Raw genomic sequence first — 21,218 nt, 5'->3', positions numbered from 1 at the left:
CTCATTGTAAGATAAAATCTGGAAGTCTACACTGTTTTGAATCTAGTCACAGAAATCTATTTTAGACTGATAATGTTAGTCCTTATTTTGAATCTGATTTCTTCTTTATAGAACATTTTATTATTCAGATTTTGTTTTGATCGACTGGTAAATTTTATGTATTTTTAGGTTAGCTATAATGTTTTCCTATTCTTTCTTAAAATCTGTTGTTTTATTTGTTTTATTGTAATACATTTCTTAAAATCTATTGGTTTAATGTCTCTCTGTTATTCCTTACAATTCCGATTATCTTTTTAGATTACTGCATCATTTAAGCTACGTATGATCAAGAGTAACCAAGTTTCGTGGAAATAAACATTTCGAATTCGAATTAGAATTAGAATTCTCTCTCTCTCTCTCTCTCTCTCTCTCTCTCTCTCTCTCTCTCTCTCTCTCTCTCTTACCGCCAAAGCCAGGATCAGAGCAGTCTGGCGGGGAGTCCGTGGAGATGTTGTTGAGCAACTCCCTCGCCTTCTCCTCAGCGTGCAGGGACTCCACCAGGTACAGCACGTAGTCATCAAACATGAGGTGTAGCAGGTGGAAGGACCCTGCGGCGAAGCGATCACGTCACGAGGAGTGTAAGAGCATAAGGAAAGCTGCAAGAAGCCATCAGACCTACAAGTGATATGCCAAATTGTAAGCTTATTCATATGTTTTCTTCTACTTAAAGTGTTAGGAAGATCATATTGGCAATGAAAATTTGTATTTCTATTATAAGAACATAAGAACATAAGGAAAGCTGCAAGAAGCCACCAGGTCACCGTGGCAGCCCCTGTACGAAACATGCCCACCTATTTCCACCTGTCATCTCCTTCCATAAATATGTCTAAATTTCTTTTAAAGCTCCCTAATGACTCAGCACTAACAACTTGAGTCTATTCCATTCATCTACCACTTTATTTGAGAAACTGTTCCTATATATCTCTCTCTTTTTTTTTGTTTAATCCAATCTTATCCAGCTTCAACCCAATATTTCTTGTCTATCTGAATACTGACCCTAAGAATTTTGCTTATGTTATCTTTGTTGTATCTCCTACACCGCTTAAAGACCTCTATCAGACTCCTTAATCAACGCCTCTTCCTCGAACCCGCAGCCACGCGTGAACAGTGTTGTGGCCGCGTTAGTCCTCTACGCACAGGGCGAGGAGGCGAGTCCTGGGAAACTCTCATGCTTTTTAAGTCATTACTTCAACTTCTCAGGAAATGAAGTAGGTGAAAACTGTCCATTCTTAGTGTTCACTTTAAAAGGGAAAAATTGCGACAAATCTTAGACCACTAACGTTCCGCACATGTCAAAAGCAACAACTCCAAGAGACGCGCGACGTGATGGAAAGCTTGAATTAGCAAAAGTCCAAAAAATCGCGCCTCCTTCCCCTCCCCCCAAAAAAGGCAGTTTGTTTTATGAGCATGACGAGCAATACTTTCTAGCATGGACAACAAGCGAGCGGCTACTCCGAGTTATGAGATCAAACCAACGATTTTCTTAGCAGCCATTATCTTGTCTCATCCTGGCAGGGAGAACGCTGAATAAAGCGACGTGGTGACGGCTGCACACTTCACACTGCTCCTGGCGTGAAGGAGCCTTGTTCCCCTGACACTGCCGCCCCGCTCACCACTCATCGCGCTGAGGTTCAGTGTAAGGACACCACTAAGTTTGCTCCTCACCAGACTATCGCCGCTTAAACTCACGCTCATTATATTCTGCCCAACGTGGTGGCGACGTGACCCATTCATGTGATACGCAGCACTATGCAACACTTCACAGTACTAGAGACACGGTGCAGTCTTTACATGCGCTACAAGAAGTAAAGAAAGGAGTGAACCAGTATATTTTCCAATTTCTAGGCAACACAATATTTACGAATGGCTCTAAAACAAGAAAAAATGTCTGAAGAATAATTTGTGATTAATGGAAGATGTGCCAGTGGAGGCCTTCAGGTTTGGCAGTATTGCAGGTGTGCCGAGAAAAGTGTAGAGGATGTATGGATCTAAGAAATCTGGCATACCCTTTACTCCTGACGCGACCATAACCTTTAACTCTTGACCCGCCCTTCCACCAGCCATCACGGCGAGCTACTTACCGAAGCTCGGGGCGGAGTGCAGCGTCATGTCTCTGATGACGCGAGTGCCGAAGCAGGACCAGGTGAGGAGGAAAGCGTGCGCCACCTTGTGCACGGGCGCCTTGCTCTTGCGCGCGCCCAGTAACACGCATCGCTCCACCATCGCCTCCAGCCATTCACTGTAGGCCTCCAGCGGCGCCCCCTCCTCCAGAAGCCGCTCGAACTCGTTGTACACTGAAGAAAACAAGGGCGTGTCAGCTGCAGAACACGAGAGGTTGGTGAAGAGATTGGATTAACCACTTCATTCATCTGGTCTTCTCGTCCTCTGTCTCTCACTCCATCGCCAATACAGCCTTCATTGCTCTTACCTTTCTTCTCTGACCTATCTTTTTCTCTCACACCGAAGCCTCTCACTGTCTTCTCACTTCCTTGCACAAACACCACCTTCGTTACTCTCGCCTCTCCCTTTAACTAACTTACTTGTCATGCCGAAATATCCTTTGACTGCCTCTTACTCCTGTCAGCACCACCCTCACTGCTTTCGTCTCCCTTAATTAATCTTCTCCTGTCTTCCTATCTAAGTCAAACTACCCTCTCTCACTATTCTATCAACATTACAATAACTGTTTCTCACTTTCATTGCCTCTATCTCTTTATCTCCCGTCCCTTACTTCTTCCTGTCTTCATCATGTCACACTTCTCTCTTATGTCACCGTTCTACAGACACTACCTTTGCCATACTCAACTGTCTTTCGCTAGCGTCTTCTTATCACGCCGAATTATCTTATTATTTCTCGTTTCTCTCCTAGCCTTCCTCTCTTTCAACTCAAGCTAGTACTATCCTCTCTCTGCCTTTCACTTCTCTGCCTTCTCTCTTCTCTGCTGTCCTCGCCTCCCTGACCTTGTAACACTTGATTATTAGGTGTTAAGTTATTCCCCATCAGGACGCATCGATTCTTCTAGTCTGCAGTCTACTGGTCTACAGTTTCTTCCTTTATGTACGTGTTTTCATTCTTCGCTGTACGATTTCTGTCCTCGTTTTCTGCAGGGGATGGCGTGCGCTTCAAGCTGTTGTGGTAGCAAATTAGTGGAGGAAGGAAGGGAGGGAGGAGTGTTTTAATATTGTTTTGTGCACTCAGCTTGTGATGCTCCGTCGTGCCGAGTCTGATACTGTAATTCCGCCATATAAGGACACGACGACTTGGTAATACTGCCAGTGACCAATGCTCTCGTCCCCTGATATTTCTCTCTCTCTCTCTCTCTCTCTCTCTCTCTCTCTCTCTCTCTCTCTCTCTCTCTCTCCAGAAGTGCAAGAAACTGACTTTGTATTCCGACGAAAGCCCTAAGTTATTTGTAAGATACGTGACTATTCGTATAGGTACAATCCAGTATCTTATAAGTTAATAAAGGCTCCAGAAAGAATGTAATCAGTTTGACGCACTTATCAAAACAGGAATGCGCCGGACACTCGGCGGGTGAGAGCGTCGCACACTGGCAGTGTTACCATGGTGGCGGGTCCTCAGTTGGCGGGATTACGATGTCAGATTCGCAAGAACAAGAAAATAAGAAAAGCTGCAAGTAGTCATCAGTCCTACACATGGCAGTCCCAACATAAAACGTGCTTACTTATTTCCATTTATCATTCCCATCCATATTTTTGATTAAGCTTTTCCAAAAGTTCCCTAATGACTCGGCACTAACAAATTGATTCCATTCATCTGCCACTCTAATTCTTTTCCTCTTTTAAATCATTATCAAGGTTAAAAGTCATTATTTCTTGTCTAATCCTGATTACTGACCCTGAGGACTTTATTTATATCACCTTTATTATATCCTTTGTATGCACCACTTCAAGATCTCTAGGAGACTCAGCGTGATGGAGAAAAGCAGTGGTAAGTAGTTCAGAGGTACGTTAATATTCGTTCCCCCAATGTGCTGCCTGTGTATTGCCTTTCCTAACCTCTCAGGACCATAATCTGAAATACTTCTGTGCCGCACTTCCACTACTTTCAAAAGGCTCTGGTTTAAGGAACGCGGGTTTTTAAGATTTTTTTTTTTTATAGTTCTTGCGACAGATTAACAAACTTTCTTCATTATTAAGGGGAGAAACAATCTTGAGAACCTGGCTAATCATCCCTTTAGCCCTGGAAAATAATCTTGGTGAGAGAGCAAAGCATTTCTGAATACGGGTCTCGTACTCACGGCTCATGATGAGATCCACAGTGACGCCGTTGGTGGAGTGTTTGTCCATGGAGTAGAGCGTCTGGTGGGAGATTGCTTCGAGGTCCACCTGGCGCCAGTCCTGCAGCATCTGTTGGGTGATCTCCGGCGAGTGTAGCACCATGCGGGATGCCTGGCACAGATGGTTCAGGGAGGTCTGGCGGCGCAACATCCGAGAGAACCGACTGGCCACTGCAAGAAGGAGAGGAGGGAGGGAGGGAGGGAGGGAGGGATGCTGATGAGTGAGTGTGGACCATATTGTGAAACACTTCTGCGCCGCACCTCCACTACTTTCAAAAAGCTCTAGATAAAGTCACACGGGTTTCTAAGGGTGTATTTATGGTTCTAGTGACAGAGTAAGAAGATTTCCACATTATTAACAGCATAAACAATCTTAAGAAGTCGGCGTTTGTTGGTATGTGTTGACGAGGCTGTGTTTGGGTTTGCTGGTGTGTGTTGACCAGGCTGCGTATCTAACTGGTCTAAGTGTGCTTATCCATTTGAATTCACGTACATATATTTGGATTGTTACATTTACCTAGTTATATGTGTCTTGCTCTATTTACTTTGACATATTTGGTATATTTAGTTAGGTTAGGTTTTGTTATCTTAAGTAGGGAAAGATCAAGTTAGTGTAAGCTAAGTAAAGTTAGGTTAGGTTTAGTTAGGTTCGGTCAGGCTCGGGTTGCTTAGGTTAGCTCAGGTCAAGTTGGGCTACGTTTAGTAACATATAATGGGTGAAGTCAAAATAAGTTTAGTTAGATTAAGTTATTAGGTTAGGTTAGGTCACATTTAGTTAGATTAGGTTGAGTTAGGATTTAGGTTTGGCCACAACATTTTTTTTTTATGATATGTTAGGTCAAGTTTGCTTACATTACGTTCAGTAAGCTTAAATTTAGTTAGTTTAGATGAAGTTAGGCTTAGTTAAGTGAGGTTACTATATCAGTTAAATCAGGTTAAGTTTAATTATAATATTTTCGGTCGAGTTTAGGCGAGTGCAAAGATCAGGTTAGGTTCAAGGGATGCAAAGGTCAGGTCAGGTTCAAAGGGATGCAAAGGTCAGGTGGACGTACAAAAGTCAGGTCAAGCTGAGGAAGGTGCAAAGGTCAGGTGAAACAAAGGTACTCACAGTCTATCTTGACCTGCCGCAGGTTGTCAGGAAGGTCATCCAGGGCCACCCGCAGCCAGGAGTCAAGGTCGTGGGTGAACTTTCGAATGACCTGGGTGAGACTGTCCGGGATGGCCTGTGTGTGTGTGTGTGTGTGTGTGTGTGTGTGTGTGTGTGTGTGTGTGTGTGTGTGTGTGTGTGTGTGTGTGTGTGTGTGTGTGTGCAAGAGTTGTTCATGATTAGTATCAGAAGCAAAATCATAACTTCTACCACCACCACCATACCACTACCACTACCACCACCACCACCACCACCACCACCATCACCACCACCACAACCGAGTACAGTACCTCTAAAAAAAACAGAAAATAAAACAAATAAATAAATAGATAAAAAAAAAAACTTGAATACAACTAACTGTACGTAAATCCAAAACTCCATCCCACAACTTACGGAGCCACTCATAAACACACACACACACGCACACACACACACAATATAGGAAGAAATGGCAACAGAAAAAGTGGCACACACAATATAGGAAGAAATGGCAACAGAAAAAGTGGCACACACAATATAGGAAGAAATGGCAACAGAAAAAGTGGCACACACAATATAGGAAGAAATGGCAACAGAAAAAAAGACACAGGAAATCATGGCGTATTCAGCGTAAGCAAGAAAAAAAAAAAAAAAAAAAAAAAAAAAATATATATATATATATATATATATATATATATATATATATATATATATATATATATATATATATATATATATATATATATATATATATATATATATATATATATATATATATATATATATATATATATATATATATATATATATATATATATATATATATATATATATATATATATATATATATATATATATATATATATATATATATATATATATATATATATATATATATACAGTAAGAATCAGTTTGTTAAAATTTGTTAAAATGTTAAAATGTGAAAAATTTTTGCTTAAGATTAATTTTGTCTACTTGTTATATTGCTTAACATTCCCATCTAATGTTGCAGCAGCTCCCTGTGGAAACTCCTCAGTAAATTAACGACCAGCCCGGCAGTCTAGGCAGAGGTTCCTCACTCATGCCTGTAGATTCTTGTGTACTCTTTCTTGTGAGGCTCACCACGAGATTCTTGCAGAATCTATGTAGCTACAACGGCATGATCAGCTTAGGGGCACGGGATCACACGCCGTATCGTTGGGTGACTGACCAATCAGTCTGGTAGCAGCATAATAATGGCTATTCAGATCATTATTTTTTTTACCATCAAGGCAAAAATTCTGCATTAAAGTTAATAATTTGAACGTATAAGCCAAAAATAGCTAACCAAAGATCTAAGCTACGCAACGCTCTTGCAGATATGATTATAATAATAATAATAATAATAATAATAATAATAATAATAATAATAATAATTATTATTATTATTATTATTATTATTATCAGTAGTAGTAGTAGTAGTAAAAACAATAAAACTGATGGTTATTGGTTTCGATAATCTCCATGGTGGCAACAAGTTGTCCGGTACGGTACCAGCAGTGTGGCAAACAGCTGACGGACACCCACTCATCTGTTACTCCACAACTTGCGCAGAGAAGGCTTGCGGTTGTGAGTTGTTTCACGATGGCAAAATGTTTGAAACCTATAATTGATTCCTGTAGTAAATTAATCCTATACCATAACATGTAAATGCTTTGTAAAACATGAAAGTTTTTGTGTGCCATTTTTCCGGTGACAAATGTTTCCAGTATTGCCCAAGAGTCGCCAAGAGGTTTAAATGTATCTGTCTGATCTGTAGATGTACTTTATCCACATTTTTGTTAGATCTTTAAAACGTACTTGACTCACAATGCATGTACTGTAGCTAGATTGTTCAAATCATATATATATATATATATATATATATATATATATATATATATATATATATATATATATATATATATATATATATATATATATATATATATATATATATATATATATATAACAAGCCATTTTTCGCACAAATGAAGGGCACGATTTTCCTAAACTCGGCGCCAAAATTAAGCTTATTACTGCGCTCAATAGAAGGATAATTTTTTGCCCAAATGCAATACCAGTGCGCCCAGATGGTTCAACGACCAGTTAGCAAGTAAGGCAAGGTAAGGTAAGGCAAGTAGCACCATGTGGCCAGTCAGCAAGGCAAGGCAAGGCGAGACAAGATAGTGTTCCCTCACCTGCAGCACGGAGGGCATGAGAACGCTGCAAACAGCGCGGTACAGGATAGAGTCACACACGCCCACCAAGTTGACCAGGACGTTGGTGCCAAGGATGGTGACCAGGTGGGGCGGCATCCCCTGCCAGAAGTGCACCAGGAAGCTCTGGATCTGCAAGGGATAGATGGATGCAGAGATGTACAGATGAATGGATAGATAGATAGAAAGATAGATAAATAGACAGATGGATGGATGGATGGATGGATGGATGGATGGATGGATGGATAGATGAACAGATAGATAGGTAGATGGACAGATATATGGATCAATAGATAGATCGACAAATAGATAGATAGATAGATAGATTGATACTCGTAGGTAGACAGGTAGGAAGATGAACAGATAAATAGATAGATAGATAGATAGATAGATAGATAGATAGATAGATAAACAGATAGATAGACAGATAGATAGATGGATGAATAGATAGATACGAATGTGGGCTTTTTCCTTGTTTTCTATTCTAATGTTTTTTTTTTTTTTTTTCTTTATTACCCTTGGGCTGCCACTACCCAGAGTTCCTCTAGTATTAAAAAAAAAAGATGGATAGATAGATAGATAGATAGACTGGTTGGCAGATAGATAAGCTGTTTAATGGAAGGATGACTGCATGGGTAGATAAATAGATAGAATGACTGACTGATTAATTGATTGATGGTGAATGGATGGATGGGCGTAAGAATGGATATAGGTAGATAAGAGAGATACACAAATATACAGATAGATAGATACACAGAATGAAAGAAAGAAAAAAAAAGAAAAAAAGACGATAGTACACAAATTGAAATCATGAAAGAAGGAGAGAAAGAAGGAACTACATACATCAGATCAGTCATTTAACCAACCAATCAATCAATCAACAAAGAATTCGAGCACCGTCATACAAGCAGCAGAAGGAATGAAGGCTTAGGACCATATTCTGAAGCACTTCTGGCGTGACGCACCTTCATTACTTTCAAAAGGTTTTAGTTGAGGTGACACGGGTTTTTTAAGGGTGTCTTTACGGTTCTAGTGACAGATGAACAAGATTTCTACATTAGTAACAAGAAAAACACACTTGAGAACCAGGCTAACATCTCTGTGGCCTTGGGAAAACAGTCGTGGCGAGAAAGCAAAAGGTTTCTGAGTACGGCCTCTAGGAAGACCCACGACTACCTGACATCGTCGAAAGTTAGCGGTAGTCTCTTCTGGGCACAAAAGGTCTCTCACCTCGTCGAAGCTGGCGCGGATGACAGTGTCGAGGATCCGCTGGCAGTGTGTTCTGTACATCATGATGAATGTAGCCACCTGCAGCCCACGCGAGGGTTAGTTGAGTCAGTGGGTCAGTGGTGGATGCAGCACCGAGGAAGATTACAGGTAGAGGGGTAAATGATTAGTGATGTAATGGGTACGTGTTGAAATTCTCTCTCTCTGTCTCTCTCTCTCTCTCTCTCTCTCTCTCTCTCTCTCTCTCTCTCTCTGACACATACACAAAAATAAATAAATAAATAAAATAAATAAAAAGAAGACCTCAATGATACGAGTGACACTTCTGTAGTTTCTTTACTGGTACATTTCTAGAATTTCATAAGCGTCACTTCGAGTGGGGCGTATACTTAACTGCACTAAGTTTATATTACTTCTCCATACTAAAACATCATCACATAAGATACAGTGCTGACGTATCAAAAGGAAGCAGAAACTAACTGACTTACTGACTTACTGCCGGATGATTGACTAACTAGTTGACTGATTGACTAACTGGCGGATTGACTGACTAACGGATTGACTGACTAACTGGTGGACTGACTGACTGACCGATTGGAAGACTGACTGACCGATTAACTGACTGACTGACACACTAATTGTTGGACTGACAGCCTGTCTGACTGGCGAATTGGCTGACTAACTGACGGACTGACTGACTAACTTAACTGGTGGGCTGATGGACTGCCTGACTGACTAACTGACTGATGGACTGACTAACGGATTGGCTGGGTGACTGACTGATTAACTGACAGACTGACAGACTGACTGACTGACTGATTGACTGGCGGACTGACTGACTTACTGCCTGACTAACAAACTAACTGACTGACTGACGGATTTACTGACTGACTAACTGACTGACTGGCATTCTGGCAAGGCTACAATCAGTGAACATAGCGCGAGGGGAAAAGGAAAGCACGCAGGAGGTGGAGGAGGAGCAAACCTTGTCTGGCGCTACGTGTGGAGGCAAGAGCACATCCTTGAGCGACGGGAACTCGGGCAGCACCGTGGACAGCTTGCCACGTCCCGGAAACAGCGCCACCTGCAACACAAACACCTCTGTCACACACCTACAGCGCCTTCCTCCTTCAGTTCCTGCCATTTACCTTCAAGAGGCGCATCGCCCCTCGTAGCTTTTGTTACTACTGCTGTTTCCACTGACAGTACAACAACAACCGTTACTACTATTGCACAACTACTGCTGCTGCTACTGCCACTACTACTACTACTACTACTACTACTACTACTACTGCTGCTGCTGCTGCTGCTGCTGCTGCTGCTGCTGCTGCTGCTGCTACTGCTGCTGCTGCTGGTGTTGGTGCTGCTGCTGCTACAACTACTACTTATAAGAATAACAACAACAGCAACAACAACAACCTCTCTCTCTCTCTCTCTCTCTCTCTCTCTCTCTCTCTCTCTCTCTCTCTCTCTCTCTCTCTCTCTCTCTCTCTTTCTCTCTCTCTCTCTCTCTCTCCCAGTCCTCAGTTCTCACCTGTTTATCCGCCTCCTTCTTGATGTCATTGCTGAAAGAGAAGAAAAGGCACACCTTTACACACAGGCCTGAGTCAAGACACCCAGAGTGCTGCCACAAGTCGCTCCTCGTACCGAGCAGGAGAAACTAGACTAGACAGCGTCCGTCACCTTACGTAGCCACGGCAACGCGTCCCATGCAGCGGTTGGGGAGCTAGGGAGTTAATGGGTCTTCCCTTCCTTACTGGGCACGGGTGAGTTAATCTTGTTAAGGCATATGATAAACAGCAGCAAAAATTGAAGTGTGTGTGTGTGAGAGAGGAAAGGTTAGGAGGGACGAGAGAGGAGGAGGTCATGGTTGGGTTAAAAAAAGTTGATGACGGATTAGTTTGCTGTTATGTTTGAGTGTCCATAGTGGCAGCAGAACCAGCTGAAAGTTGTTCATTGTTTGATTTGTCTTCTGGGGCCATCTGACGGCAAATGAAGTTAAAGATGAAAGAAGAGGGTTTTGAAAAAGTTACAAAATTATGATTATGCGTAAAGGAAGTAAAAAAGAATGAAAAAAAAAAGTTTGAAGACAGTTACAAGATTTTAAATTATAATAGCACCAGAAAAAAATGAGGGTGCTGAAAGCTGAAAGAGCTAATTAAAAGAAAAAAAAAATTCCCCATGAAAAAATAAAGAAAACAATAAAAAGAAGCGAGATGCAAAGGAAAAAGAGTTAGAAGAGAGTTAGAATATTATGAGTGTAGTACGAGCATAGAGAAAGTCTAAAGTGTGGAAAGTGAAAGATGTGGTTAAAGGAATTACGAAAAAGAGAATTCATAAACATTCATACTAAAACGTGAGAAACAAAGAAAAATATATAGAAGAGGAGGTTCAGAATATTACAATTATACAGAAAGAAAGTATAAAAAAAAAGACAAGACGAAGGAATATGAGTTAGAAAAAAAAATATACACGTGGGAAGTATAAAAAGTGAAGAAAGTAAGGGACAAAGAAATAAAGAAGTAAAAGATGAGTTAAAGCATTATTATAATCATATTATGCATACAAGATATTCTGAAAAAAAGTAAAATAAAAGAAAAGTAAAAGACAAAGAAAACAGTTAGGAAGGAATTAAATGTACATAATTATATATGAAGGGAAGTAAAAAGAATTAACATAAGTCAGAAACAAAGGAAAATACCGTAAATAAAAATTACATGATATTATGTAGCCAAGGAAACTGTTATACCATTGTACTGGAGACTCAGTAATCGATGCATCACTTGGAAGCTTTCAAAGGGACGAAGAATGACTCAAAGGAAACACAAAGAGAGAGAGAGAGAGAGAGAGAGAGAGAGAGAGAGAGAGAGAGAGAGAGAGAGAGAGAGAGAGAGAGAGAGAGAGAGAGAGAGAGAGAGAGAGAGAGAGAGAGAGAGAGAGAGAGAGGTTTGTGTTGGGAATAATTCTGAAAACTATAAAGGACAATACATCATGACTGAAGAGAAAGATTTTAATGCAGAGTCAAGAGGGAGCTTTAATTAAAAGATTATATAGATGAATTTATGATTAAGATTGGCAGGTGCATATACGAGTAGGTTAGGTATGTTTTATACAGGGACTGCCACGCGTGGGACTGCTGGCTTTCTGCAGCATCCCTAACGTTGTAAATAAAAAAAAAAAAAAAACATTTAATAAGAAAACAATGAAAACTAAAGAAGTCAGAATAATAAAAGGGGAAGGAAAAGATGAAAACAAGGTAGCAAAACCATGAAAAAGAAAAATCAGAAAAATCACAAGAAACTTGAAAAGGTCAACATAAGACAGAAACAAAGAAAAACGAAAAAAAGTTTGATAGACACAAAAGAAACAGTTAAACATTAGCAGGAGATGAATACAATATGAATAAAAGATCATAAAAAAAAACGAGGAAAAAGATCAATATAAGACTGGAAAACAAGGAAAATAAAAGAATCCACAAAAATCAAAAGAAACGAGAAAACATCAACATAAGATGAGAAACCAGTTAAAGTTATATGAAAAAAAATAAAAATAAAAACCCAATTATTGTGAAAAAAAAAAAAAAAAAAGATAAAGAAGATGAAATTTAGCTGGGCAGGAGATGAGGCTGGAAGAAATGACAAGAGGTAAGGCAAAGACCAGCATTCTGAAGCGCTTTAGTCTCACCACGATTGTTTTCAAAGGCCACAGAGATGATTGGTCAGGTTCTCAAGAGTGTTTCTCCTCTTAATCGTTCAGGAATCTCCTTAATATATTACTAAAACCGTTAAAACATCTTTAAAATCTCGTATAACTTCAATTACGGCCTTTTGAAAGTAATGGAGGTGAGGCGCAGAATTGCTTCAGAATCCGGTCCTGTGGCGTGTGTAAGAACAAGGAAGAGACTTGAAATGATGCACGGATTCCTAGTGAACGGTGGCAATGGTGGTGGTGGTGAGCAAGGAAAGGAGGAGGAAGAGGAGGAGGAGGAGGATAAGGATGAAGGTTTGGTGTTTAGCATTCTCTTTCTTTCTTTCTTTCTTTCTTTCTCTCTCTCTCTCTCTCTCTCTCTCTGTGAGTTTTCTCCTCCTCGTCTTCGTCCTTTTCCCTCTCTCTCTTTCTCGATTTTTTCCTCCTGTTCCTCCTGCTCCTCCTCCTCCTTCTCCTCTTCCTCCTCCTCCTCCTCATCCTCCTTCTCCTACTCCTCCTCCTCCTCCTCCCTCTCTCTCCCTCTATTTCCTCCTCCTCCTCCTCCTCATTCTCATTCTCCTCTTACTTCTCCCTCTCTCTCCCTTAATTTCCTCTTGCTTCTCCTTTTCAGACTCGTCGACTGGCTTCTCTTGCTCCTCCTCCACTGTTTCTCATTTGTTATTTTTATTTCATTATTTTTTTCGTTGTTGTTGTTGTTGTTGTTGCTGTTGTTGTTGTTGTTGTTTTTGTTATTGTTGTTGTTGTTGGTGGTGGTGGTGGTGTTATCTTCATCTTTTCCTTCACCTTCCTTTGTCAACACATGACAAAGAAATAAAAAAGAAAGAACAGAAGGTTAATTTAGTTGTGAGACACAGTGCAGCACATAAGTGTCCAAAAAGTCATAGGTGGATATAGTAAAATATCTGTCTGGCACTGAAAAGGGTAACGTATTGAGCATTAAATTCAACGCCATGAGTGCTAAATTGGTGTCTCTGCTTCGTCCTTGGCTTCCCCCTGCCTTGTCCTGCGCCTGCCCTCCCACGACGCTCACTCCGCCGCGCTCAGAATCGGTCATTATTTCCCTCACCGTTGAAACAGCTGTAGTGAAAGCTTAAAGTCTGACTTACCGCCTCCTTCAGCACTGGAACAGTTTTAGCAGTTTTAGTGCATGCTCAAAACATTGATACAAGCACAATAGTCAGCAGTGCAAGCCTTCATCGCCTGGCATGGCCCGTATTCTGAAAGACTCTGCTCTCTCACCACGACTGTTTTCAAAGGCCACAGGGATGATTAGCTGGTTTCCAAGAGCGTTTCTCCTGTTAATAATGTCAAAAACTTATCAATCTGTCACTAGGATCGTAAAAACCCCGTTAAAAACCCGTAAAATTAATTAGAGCTTATTGAAAGTAGTGGAGGTTCGGCGTAGAAGCGTTTCAGAATATGGTATACGCTCTTTGGATGTCTTGGCCACGCTGCTTGCCCAGCTGCGCACAAAACAGCGTTCTGCTACTCGTACTTCAGCGGCTGACCGACGTGTACCAATTTATCTCAGCGCGGCGTACTCAGGGGTCGCCTCGGGAACGCCGGTAAGCCTCGATGCTCACATTTCTTTTCCCAAGTGGCAACCGCGCACATGTACGTAAGGGAAATGTACATGTCCGGGGGAAAAAAGAAAAAAAAATCTCTTAAGCTTCTCCAGGATTCCACAAGGTGTAGCCTCCCCCTCCCCTACCCTCCATCCCTCCAGCACCCCAGTCCCTGCCGCGCCGCCTTCGGAAAATATTAAAAATGTGAGAAAGATGAAGGCGATCCAAACAGGCGCCTCCCCTCGCCGAGAAAATGGTGCCACTTCAGGATTTTCACACCTCACTTCCCAGCTGATGGATCCCCGGCGGCGGCAGCGGCGGCGACGGGCCTCACCCGCACTGCAACATTATAAATTATATATAACTTTCCTTACATTTCTCACTAATTCAAAGTAATTCCCTTCTCGGCAGAGCGTGCGCGGCCCGGGGAGCAGCGAAGACGTGGAGAAATGGCTGCTTGAAGCGGCGGGTAGTGGGAGCGAAAATCCTGGGGACGGAGGGGGGGGGGGCAACAGGGAGGGAGGGAGGAGGCAAGGAGAAAGAGGGAGGGAGGGAGGCAAGGGAGCCCCACACGTGGCTGACACGACTTCAACATCAAAAGACCTGCATTTTCAACTACAAAGATCAAAGTCCTTAAAATGGATAATCTTTTACACAACACATTTTAACTGCGTCTTGAAAATATTGTGAGGTGGTGGGTTGTTATGGCTGCCGCTCTTTTCTCGCTTGAGTGCTCGATCCGCCTCACCTCGCGCCGCCCGCCGTGGTGCTCAGCCTGCGGGTTCATCGCCCAGTGCGGCGCCGCCTAGGCCGTGGTACCAAACCCTCCCGCGAAACCGCTTCTGAATACGGACCTTTTCCCTTCTGGTTTTTAACAAGCCGCACTCGTAATGGAAGTTGTTGGGTTTTCAAGAGCGTTTTTTTTTTCTTTTTTTAGTCTAGTGATGGTTTAGCGAGGATTCTGCTCCATTAAAAGTAAGAAACATCATTAGAACCAGACATGTCATCTGTCTGACCCTTAAAACCGTGGCAGCGCTTGATATCCATAACTTTTCACTGGCTCTGGTGGACGTTTTAAGAATTTTCAAGCGTATTTTCAGGATTCTAAAGGTGTTTCTGCATAATCCATGAAAAATAAAAAAAAAACACTTGTAAGAATATGAAGCGTCATCTAGCTCACTGAACGTTAAAAAACAGTTGTAGTTCAAGTTCAAAATCTGACTTACTATCTCCCTCATCATTGAAACAGTTGCAGTGAAAGCTCAAAATCTGACTTACTATCTCCCTCATCATTAAAACAGTTGCAGTGAAAGCTCAAAATCTAACTTACTATCTCCCTCATCATTGAAACAGTTGCAGTGAAAGCTCAAAATCTAACTTACTATCTCCCTCATCATTGAAACAGTTGCAGTGAAAGCTCAACACATCAACACAAACACAAGTCAGCAGTGCAAGCCCTTACCGCCTGCCTTGCCTCAGTACTGGCCAGGAGGGTGCTGTGTCAATATGATAATGTTATCTTCTCACCAGTCTATGTTAGTCCAGTGCCTCTCTCAATTGTCAGACAAAAGTTAGACCAGATGCCTCACCGCACTCTGTCTCAGCTAACTTATGGCTCGTATTCTTCTTAATGCTTTGTTCTCTGATATGGCTTAATTTCAAAGGCTACAGAAATTATCAGTCGTGTTCTCATAAGTACTTTTTTTTTTCCACTGACGATACAACATTCTTCTTAAATCACATTATCACATCCTTGAAAAAAAAAAAAAAAACCTGAAACTCCAAAATAACTTCCACAAAACCTGATGAATTGAAGAACCTAAAAACACAGGGAAGCTGCAAGAAGCCACCAGCCTACACGTGGCAATCCCTTTATGAAACATGTCTCTATCATCCCCATCCATAAATATGTCTAATCTTCCTTTAAAGCTCCCTAATGACTCAGCACTGACAACCTCGATTACTGAGTCCGTTCCATTCATGTATCACTCTATTTGAGAACCAGTTCTTTCCTATCTCTTTCATGAGCCTAAATTTTTCAAGCTTGAACCCATTATTTTTGTTCTATCCTGATTACTGATCCTGAGAATTTTGCTTACGTCCCGCTTGTTAAGACTCAGTGTGGTCTAGATGAGGTCTGACCAGCGTCAAATACAACTTTATACTTGATAATGCTTGATAATACTTCGGGACTTCCACTTTTAACACTCCTAAAAATTAATCTTAATACCCGATTCGCTTTAATTCTGATCTCTACGCATTGTTTTCTTAGACGGAGATCAAAGCCAACTATAACTCCTAATTGATAAGACGCCGCAATGTTATTGGAAGCGTCTTATGTAGAAACGCTGATGCATTACTGCAAAGGGATCAAACGGAAACAAGACCACAGATCGAACCTGAGACAAAACACTCAGGCAACTGGACTTTGCCATGTTACCAATCAGACAGTAGTATTAAAAGTTTTGGCACATTAATCTCAGAATTCTTCCTCCCTTCCCGCCTTTTATTCTTCTTAAACTTTTCCTCCATCTCATCTCTCTCTCCCTCAAACCTTTTAACTAACGCAGTCTTTCGGTAACAATCTTTTAATATTTTAATAACGCAAGCTCACTAGATTCTCTTTTCCTTAACGCTTTTACTGCAACGGTCGTCTTTTCTTGTCAACGAGGTCACTGTAATAAATTGCTTGGATGGACTGAACTAAAAAGAATATGAGGTTAATTTCACTTTAGTTAAGCTACAGAACTACGTACGAATTTCAGAGACTGCACTAGCGCGAAAAGTAGGTCTTTTAAAAGTTGTAGATGATTATAGGAAAAATTGGCTAGCAGTGAGAGGGTTACCTCGACTTCATATAACAGTCTCTCATGACCTTTTAACAAATACCCTGCATTAGTCAGGAAAAAAAAAAAAACATCCATGAGAACCCCGCTCATCTTTGTAACTTTTAAATATAATCCTGATGAGAACAAAGTCTTTAATTAAGAACATGGACTCGAGACAATCACCAGGACATAAGTGAATTTGGGTTGGACTTAACTCTCAAACCACCTTGAAAACACTGGCTGGCGAGGAACAGAATGGTGGCGAGCAACAGAATGGCGAGTGATGTCGCAGTGTTGTGGTGTGCACCATAAAGAACGTGTTTACTTGGCGTGAGTAATTACATTCACTTTCAGAGGCTTTCGTGGAAGGGAGAAAAAACGAAACAAACAGTCTTGGTGGAGATTTTATGCTTTTTACCTTCAGAAGACTGTGCTGTGGCAACCCTGCATGTGTGTGTGTGTGTGTGTGTGTGTGTGTGTGTGTGTGTGTGTGTGTGTGTGTGTGTGTGTGTGTGTGTGTGTGTGTGTTTTTAGGGCCTCAGCTGCATTCTGTTACCCAAGATATCATAATTGTCACCGTTTGTGTCCTTGCCAGTGGTGTCAGCGGTGGGATTTGAACTCACGCCCTTGAGAGATTGCAGACTAAGCTAGCGTATTGTTGCATGGTCCCGTCTCCGCATCTGTATTTGTGTTCTGTTCTTCGTTACGTTAAAAATGTGCACTTCTTGCCTCTATCACCCCTTCCTCTGGTGTATTTCAGATATATATATATTTCTTTGTGTGAGTGTGTATATGCGTGTGCTTCTCAATATCATGTAACACACACACACACACACACACACACACACACACACACACACACACACACACACACACACACACACACACACACACACACACACACAGAGAGAGAGAGAGAGAGAGAGAGAGAGAGAGAGAGAGAGAGAGAGAGAGAGAGAGAGAGAGAGAGAGAGAGAGAGAGAGAGAGAGAGAGAGAGAGAGAGAGAGAGAGAGAGAGAGAGAGAGAGAGAGAGAGAGAGAGAGAGAGAGAGAGACACACACACACACACACCACACAAATCAAATCAGCAACAAATCTGAGTTTCTGAGGCAACGTGAAGATTCCTTTCTGATCAAATTTATCGCATGAATGAGAGAACAAGAAAAAAAAGACAAAAAATATAATGTATTACCTTACAGTAACATTAAATAAGGAGACTGCAAAGACCAGATGATCTACACTAGGCAACTCCCGGGCACATCCATAAATCTGTCCAACCTCCTTTTGACACTATCTGATGCTTTTCCTGCGATTTGGTGTGGTCTTTCCTAGCTACTAACCATTCTGAGATCTTGCTTCACACTCATCTCTACAGGCCCAGAGAGTACAGTCAAAAGGAATAATATGATCTTGTTTACCTAAAATAGTTCTCCTTTTTACTATCACCACCACCACCACCACCACGATCACCACCACCTCCTAACTTTCCAAAGATGAACTATTGTCATAAACTTTGGCAAAGAATCTATCTTTGAGCTACTACACACTGATCATTGCCTCTTTTTTTTTTTTTCTTTGTGTCTAAACTTGATGAAAACTGGGAGTGCTTGTAGACTTTCTGCATGGACTTTAATGAAGGCAGACTTCAAGAAATTATGATGCCTCCTCCCCCGGCCACACCCGCCCTCTCCTCCTTTTCCCCCACACGAAATGCACACACACACACACACACACACACACACACACACACACACACACACACACACAAGCAAACAAACACACAAACAAATACAAATGTCTGATATCAGCAGCAGTGGGATTAACACCCACACACACACACACACACACACACACACACACACACACACACACACACACACACACACACACACACACACACACAAATGCTAAAACACACAAAAAACATAAATCCACACAAACACACAAGCCCAACAATTAGAAAAACAAAAAAAGAAGACGAAGAATTAAGAGAAAAACTGAGAAGCGCCTGTAGTGCCACCGAGACCTAATTAGCGGGGTGGGGCGACAAGTAATTAAGTAGGAGAGAGTCTCGTGGCCAGTCAAGGATGAATAATATCCCCTATCGATCGATCTACCCTCCTTGGACTGCCTCGGAGGAACTGGAAAAGGAGCAGGAGGAGGACGAAGTAGGTAATATTGGTGGTGGTGATGGTGGTGGTGGTGGTGTTGATGGGGATAAGCAGGAGAAGGAGGAAGAAGTGCAGGAGGGGGAGAAAGAGGAGGATGAGAATGAGGATGAGGAAAAGGATGAGGAGGAGAAAGAAGAAGAAGAAGAAGAGAAGAGAAGAAAAGAGAAGAGAAGGGAAGAAAAGAGAAGAAGAAGAAGAAGAAAGAGGAAGAAGAGGAGGAAGAAGAGGAGGAAGAAGATGGGTTAAGAGGAGGAGGAGGAGGAGGAGGAGGAGGAGGAGGAGGAGGAGGAGGAGGAGGAGGAGGAGGAGGAGGAGGAGGAGGAAGAGTAACAGAAGAAGAAGAAGAAGAAGAAGAAGAAGAAGAAGAAGAAGAAGAAGAAGAAGAAGAAGAAGAAGAAGAAGAAGAAGAAGAAGAAAAGAGAAAGAACTGACAGAACGACAGACAGGCGCTGCAAAAAATGGTTAAAAAAGAGAAAAAGGAACAAGAAGAGAATAACAAAGAAAAATAGAATGACAAAGAAAATAGCAGGCAAGGAAGGAATGAAAATAAGAAGAAAGAAAGGAAGCAGGAAAGGAAGGAAAGTGGAAAGAAACGGAAGGAAGAAAGGAAGGAAGAGAACGAAGAAAGGAAGGAAGGAAGGAGAAGAAAATAAGGAGGGAAGAAAAGGAAGGAAGGAAGGAAGGAAGGAAGGAAGGAAAGAAGGAATTAAATAGGAAGGAATAAAGGAGCTAATGAAGGAAGGAAAGAAAAAAGAAAAAAACAAGAACAAATAAAGATGGAAGAAAGGAAGGAAGGAAGAAAAAAAGGAAAAAAAGAAAGGAAAAAAGTAGCCAAGCAAGAAAGAAAGGAAGGAAGAAAGTGTGAAAACAAAGAAAGGACAAGGTCTCAGGTTGCAATGACCACCACTAATGATTCCATCCAAATTGTCCACATTCCATCAGACAATACTTTTTTTTTTTCAGTTTTTATTTTTTATTTTTTGCTTTTTACGAGTCAAGGAGACAGACCCAGGCCACACACACAAAAAAAAAAAATAGATAAAAAAAAGTTTGCTCACAACACTCTTCTCAAAAGAACCTGAAGGAAAAGAAACAAAAGAGTTTGACATTTTAGTTTCAGAGGTGTCTTAGTACTCTTTCTTACTCTTTCTATCTTCTACCTCTATATTCACACTAATTTCTCTTCTGATCTTACTAATTGCATGCCTCCCTTCCTACCGAACCCTCACTGCACAAGACTTTCTACTGTTCCTCACCCTTATCGTGTCCACCTCTGTAATGCAAGAGTTAACCAGTATTCTTGCTCATCCATCTCTTTTTCTGGTAAATTCTGGAGCTCCCTGCCTGCTTCTGTATTTCCTTCTTCCTTTGACTTAAACTCTTCAGGGGCAGGGGGTTCAAGAAACTTATCTCCCAATTTTGGGTGATCCTTTTTGTGGACTGACACCTCATTGGCCCTTTTTTTTTTTCGCTCACTTTGTTGCTCTTGGCAAGTGTCCCTCTTACATAAAAGGAACTCCTCTCCTGAAACAGTTTAAGTCGTAGGCAGGAGGAAAAACAGAAACAGAGAGCTCTGCAGTATATCATCAAAAGGGATGAGAGAGTGAAGACACTGGTTAACTCATACATTAGGAAAATGGACAGAATAAAGGTGAGAGTCAGAGGCAAGTCTTGTGTAGCGAAGCCACAAGAGTGGAGGCAGGCAAGCAGCTGGCAGGTTCGTAAGAGGAATAGCTATAGAAAAAAATGTAGAAGAGAGCAAGAGATGCAACACTGTGGCGGTGAGTGAGAGCGTCCAGGCAGTATGGCTGAGAAGAGGAGTTGATGAGACGGAAAGCTTTTGACTCCAGCTTGTTTAGAATTGTCCTGAAACACTTCAGCTACATTCAAAAGGCTCTAGTTGAAGTGACATGGGTTTTTAATGGTGTTTGTTTGGATCTAGTGGCATCAGCAAGGTTTCTATTTTATTAACAGGAGAAACACTCTTCAGAATTCGACTATCTCTGTGGTCTTT

The 21,218-nt window shown here is 41.5% G+C and overlaps 1 protein-coding gene across 1 annotated transcript in view; it reads right to left on the bottom strand.

The window, feature by feature from the left end:
- LOC135109023 (regulatory factor X 4-like) overlaps positions 1-21,218 on the bottom strand; it is a 115,014-nt gene that overhangs the window by 10,731 nt on the left and 83,065 nt on the right. Inside the window, exons 6-13 of the mRNA XM_064019999.1 lie at positions 10,466-10,496; positions 9,917-10,015; positions 8,935-9,012; positions 7,687-7,836; positions 5,449-5,563; positions 4,302-4,511; positions 2,121-2,333; positions 444-587 (exon numbers count right to left, since the gene is read on the bottom strand). Coding sequence (XP_063876069.1) covers positions 444-587; positions 2,121-2,333; positions 4,302-4,511; positions 5,449-5,563; positions 7,687-7,836; positions 8,935-9,012; positions 9,917-10,015; positions 10,466-10,496 — 1,040 coding nt within the window. The remainder of the gene's footprint in view (positions 1-443; positions 588-2,120; positions 2,334-4,301; positions 4,512-5,448; positions 5,564-7,686; positions 7,837-8,934; positions 9,013-9,916; positions 10,016-10,465; positions 10,497-21,218) is intronic.

Source organism: Scylla paramamosain, chromosome 18, assembly GCF_035594125.1.
Source record: "Scylla paramamosain isolate STU-SP2022 chromosome 18, ASM3559412v1, whole genome shotgun sequence".
Classification (NCBI taxonomy): domain Eukaryota; kingdom Metazoa; phylum Arthropoda; class Malacostraca; order Decapoda; family Portunidae; genus Scylla; species Scylla paramamosain.
Note: the sequence above shows the minus strand (reverse complement) of the source record. Positions and strands in the feature narration are given on the sequence as shown.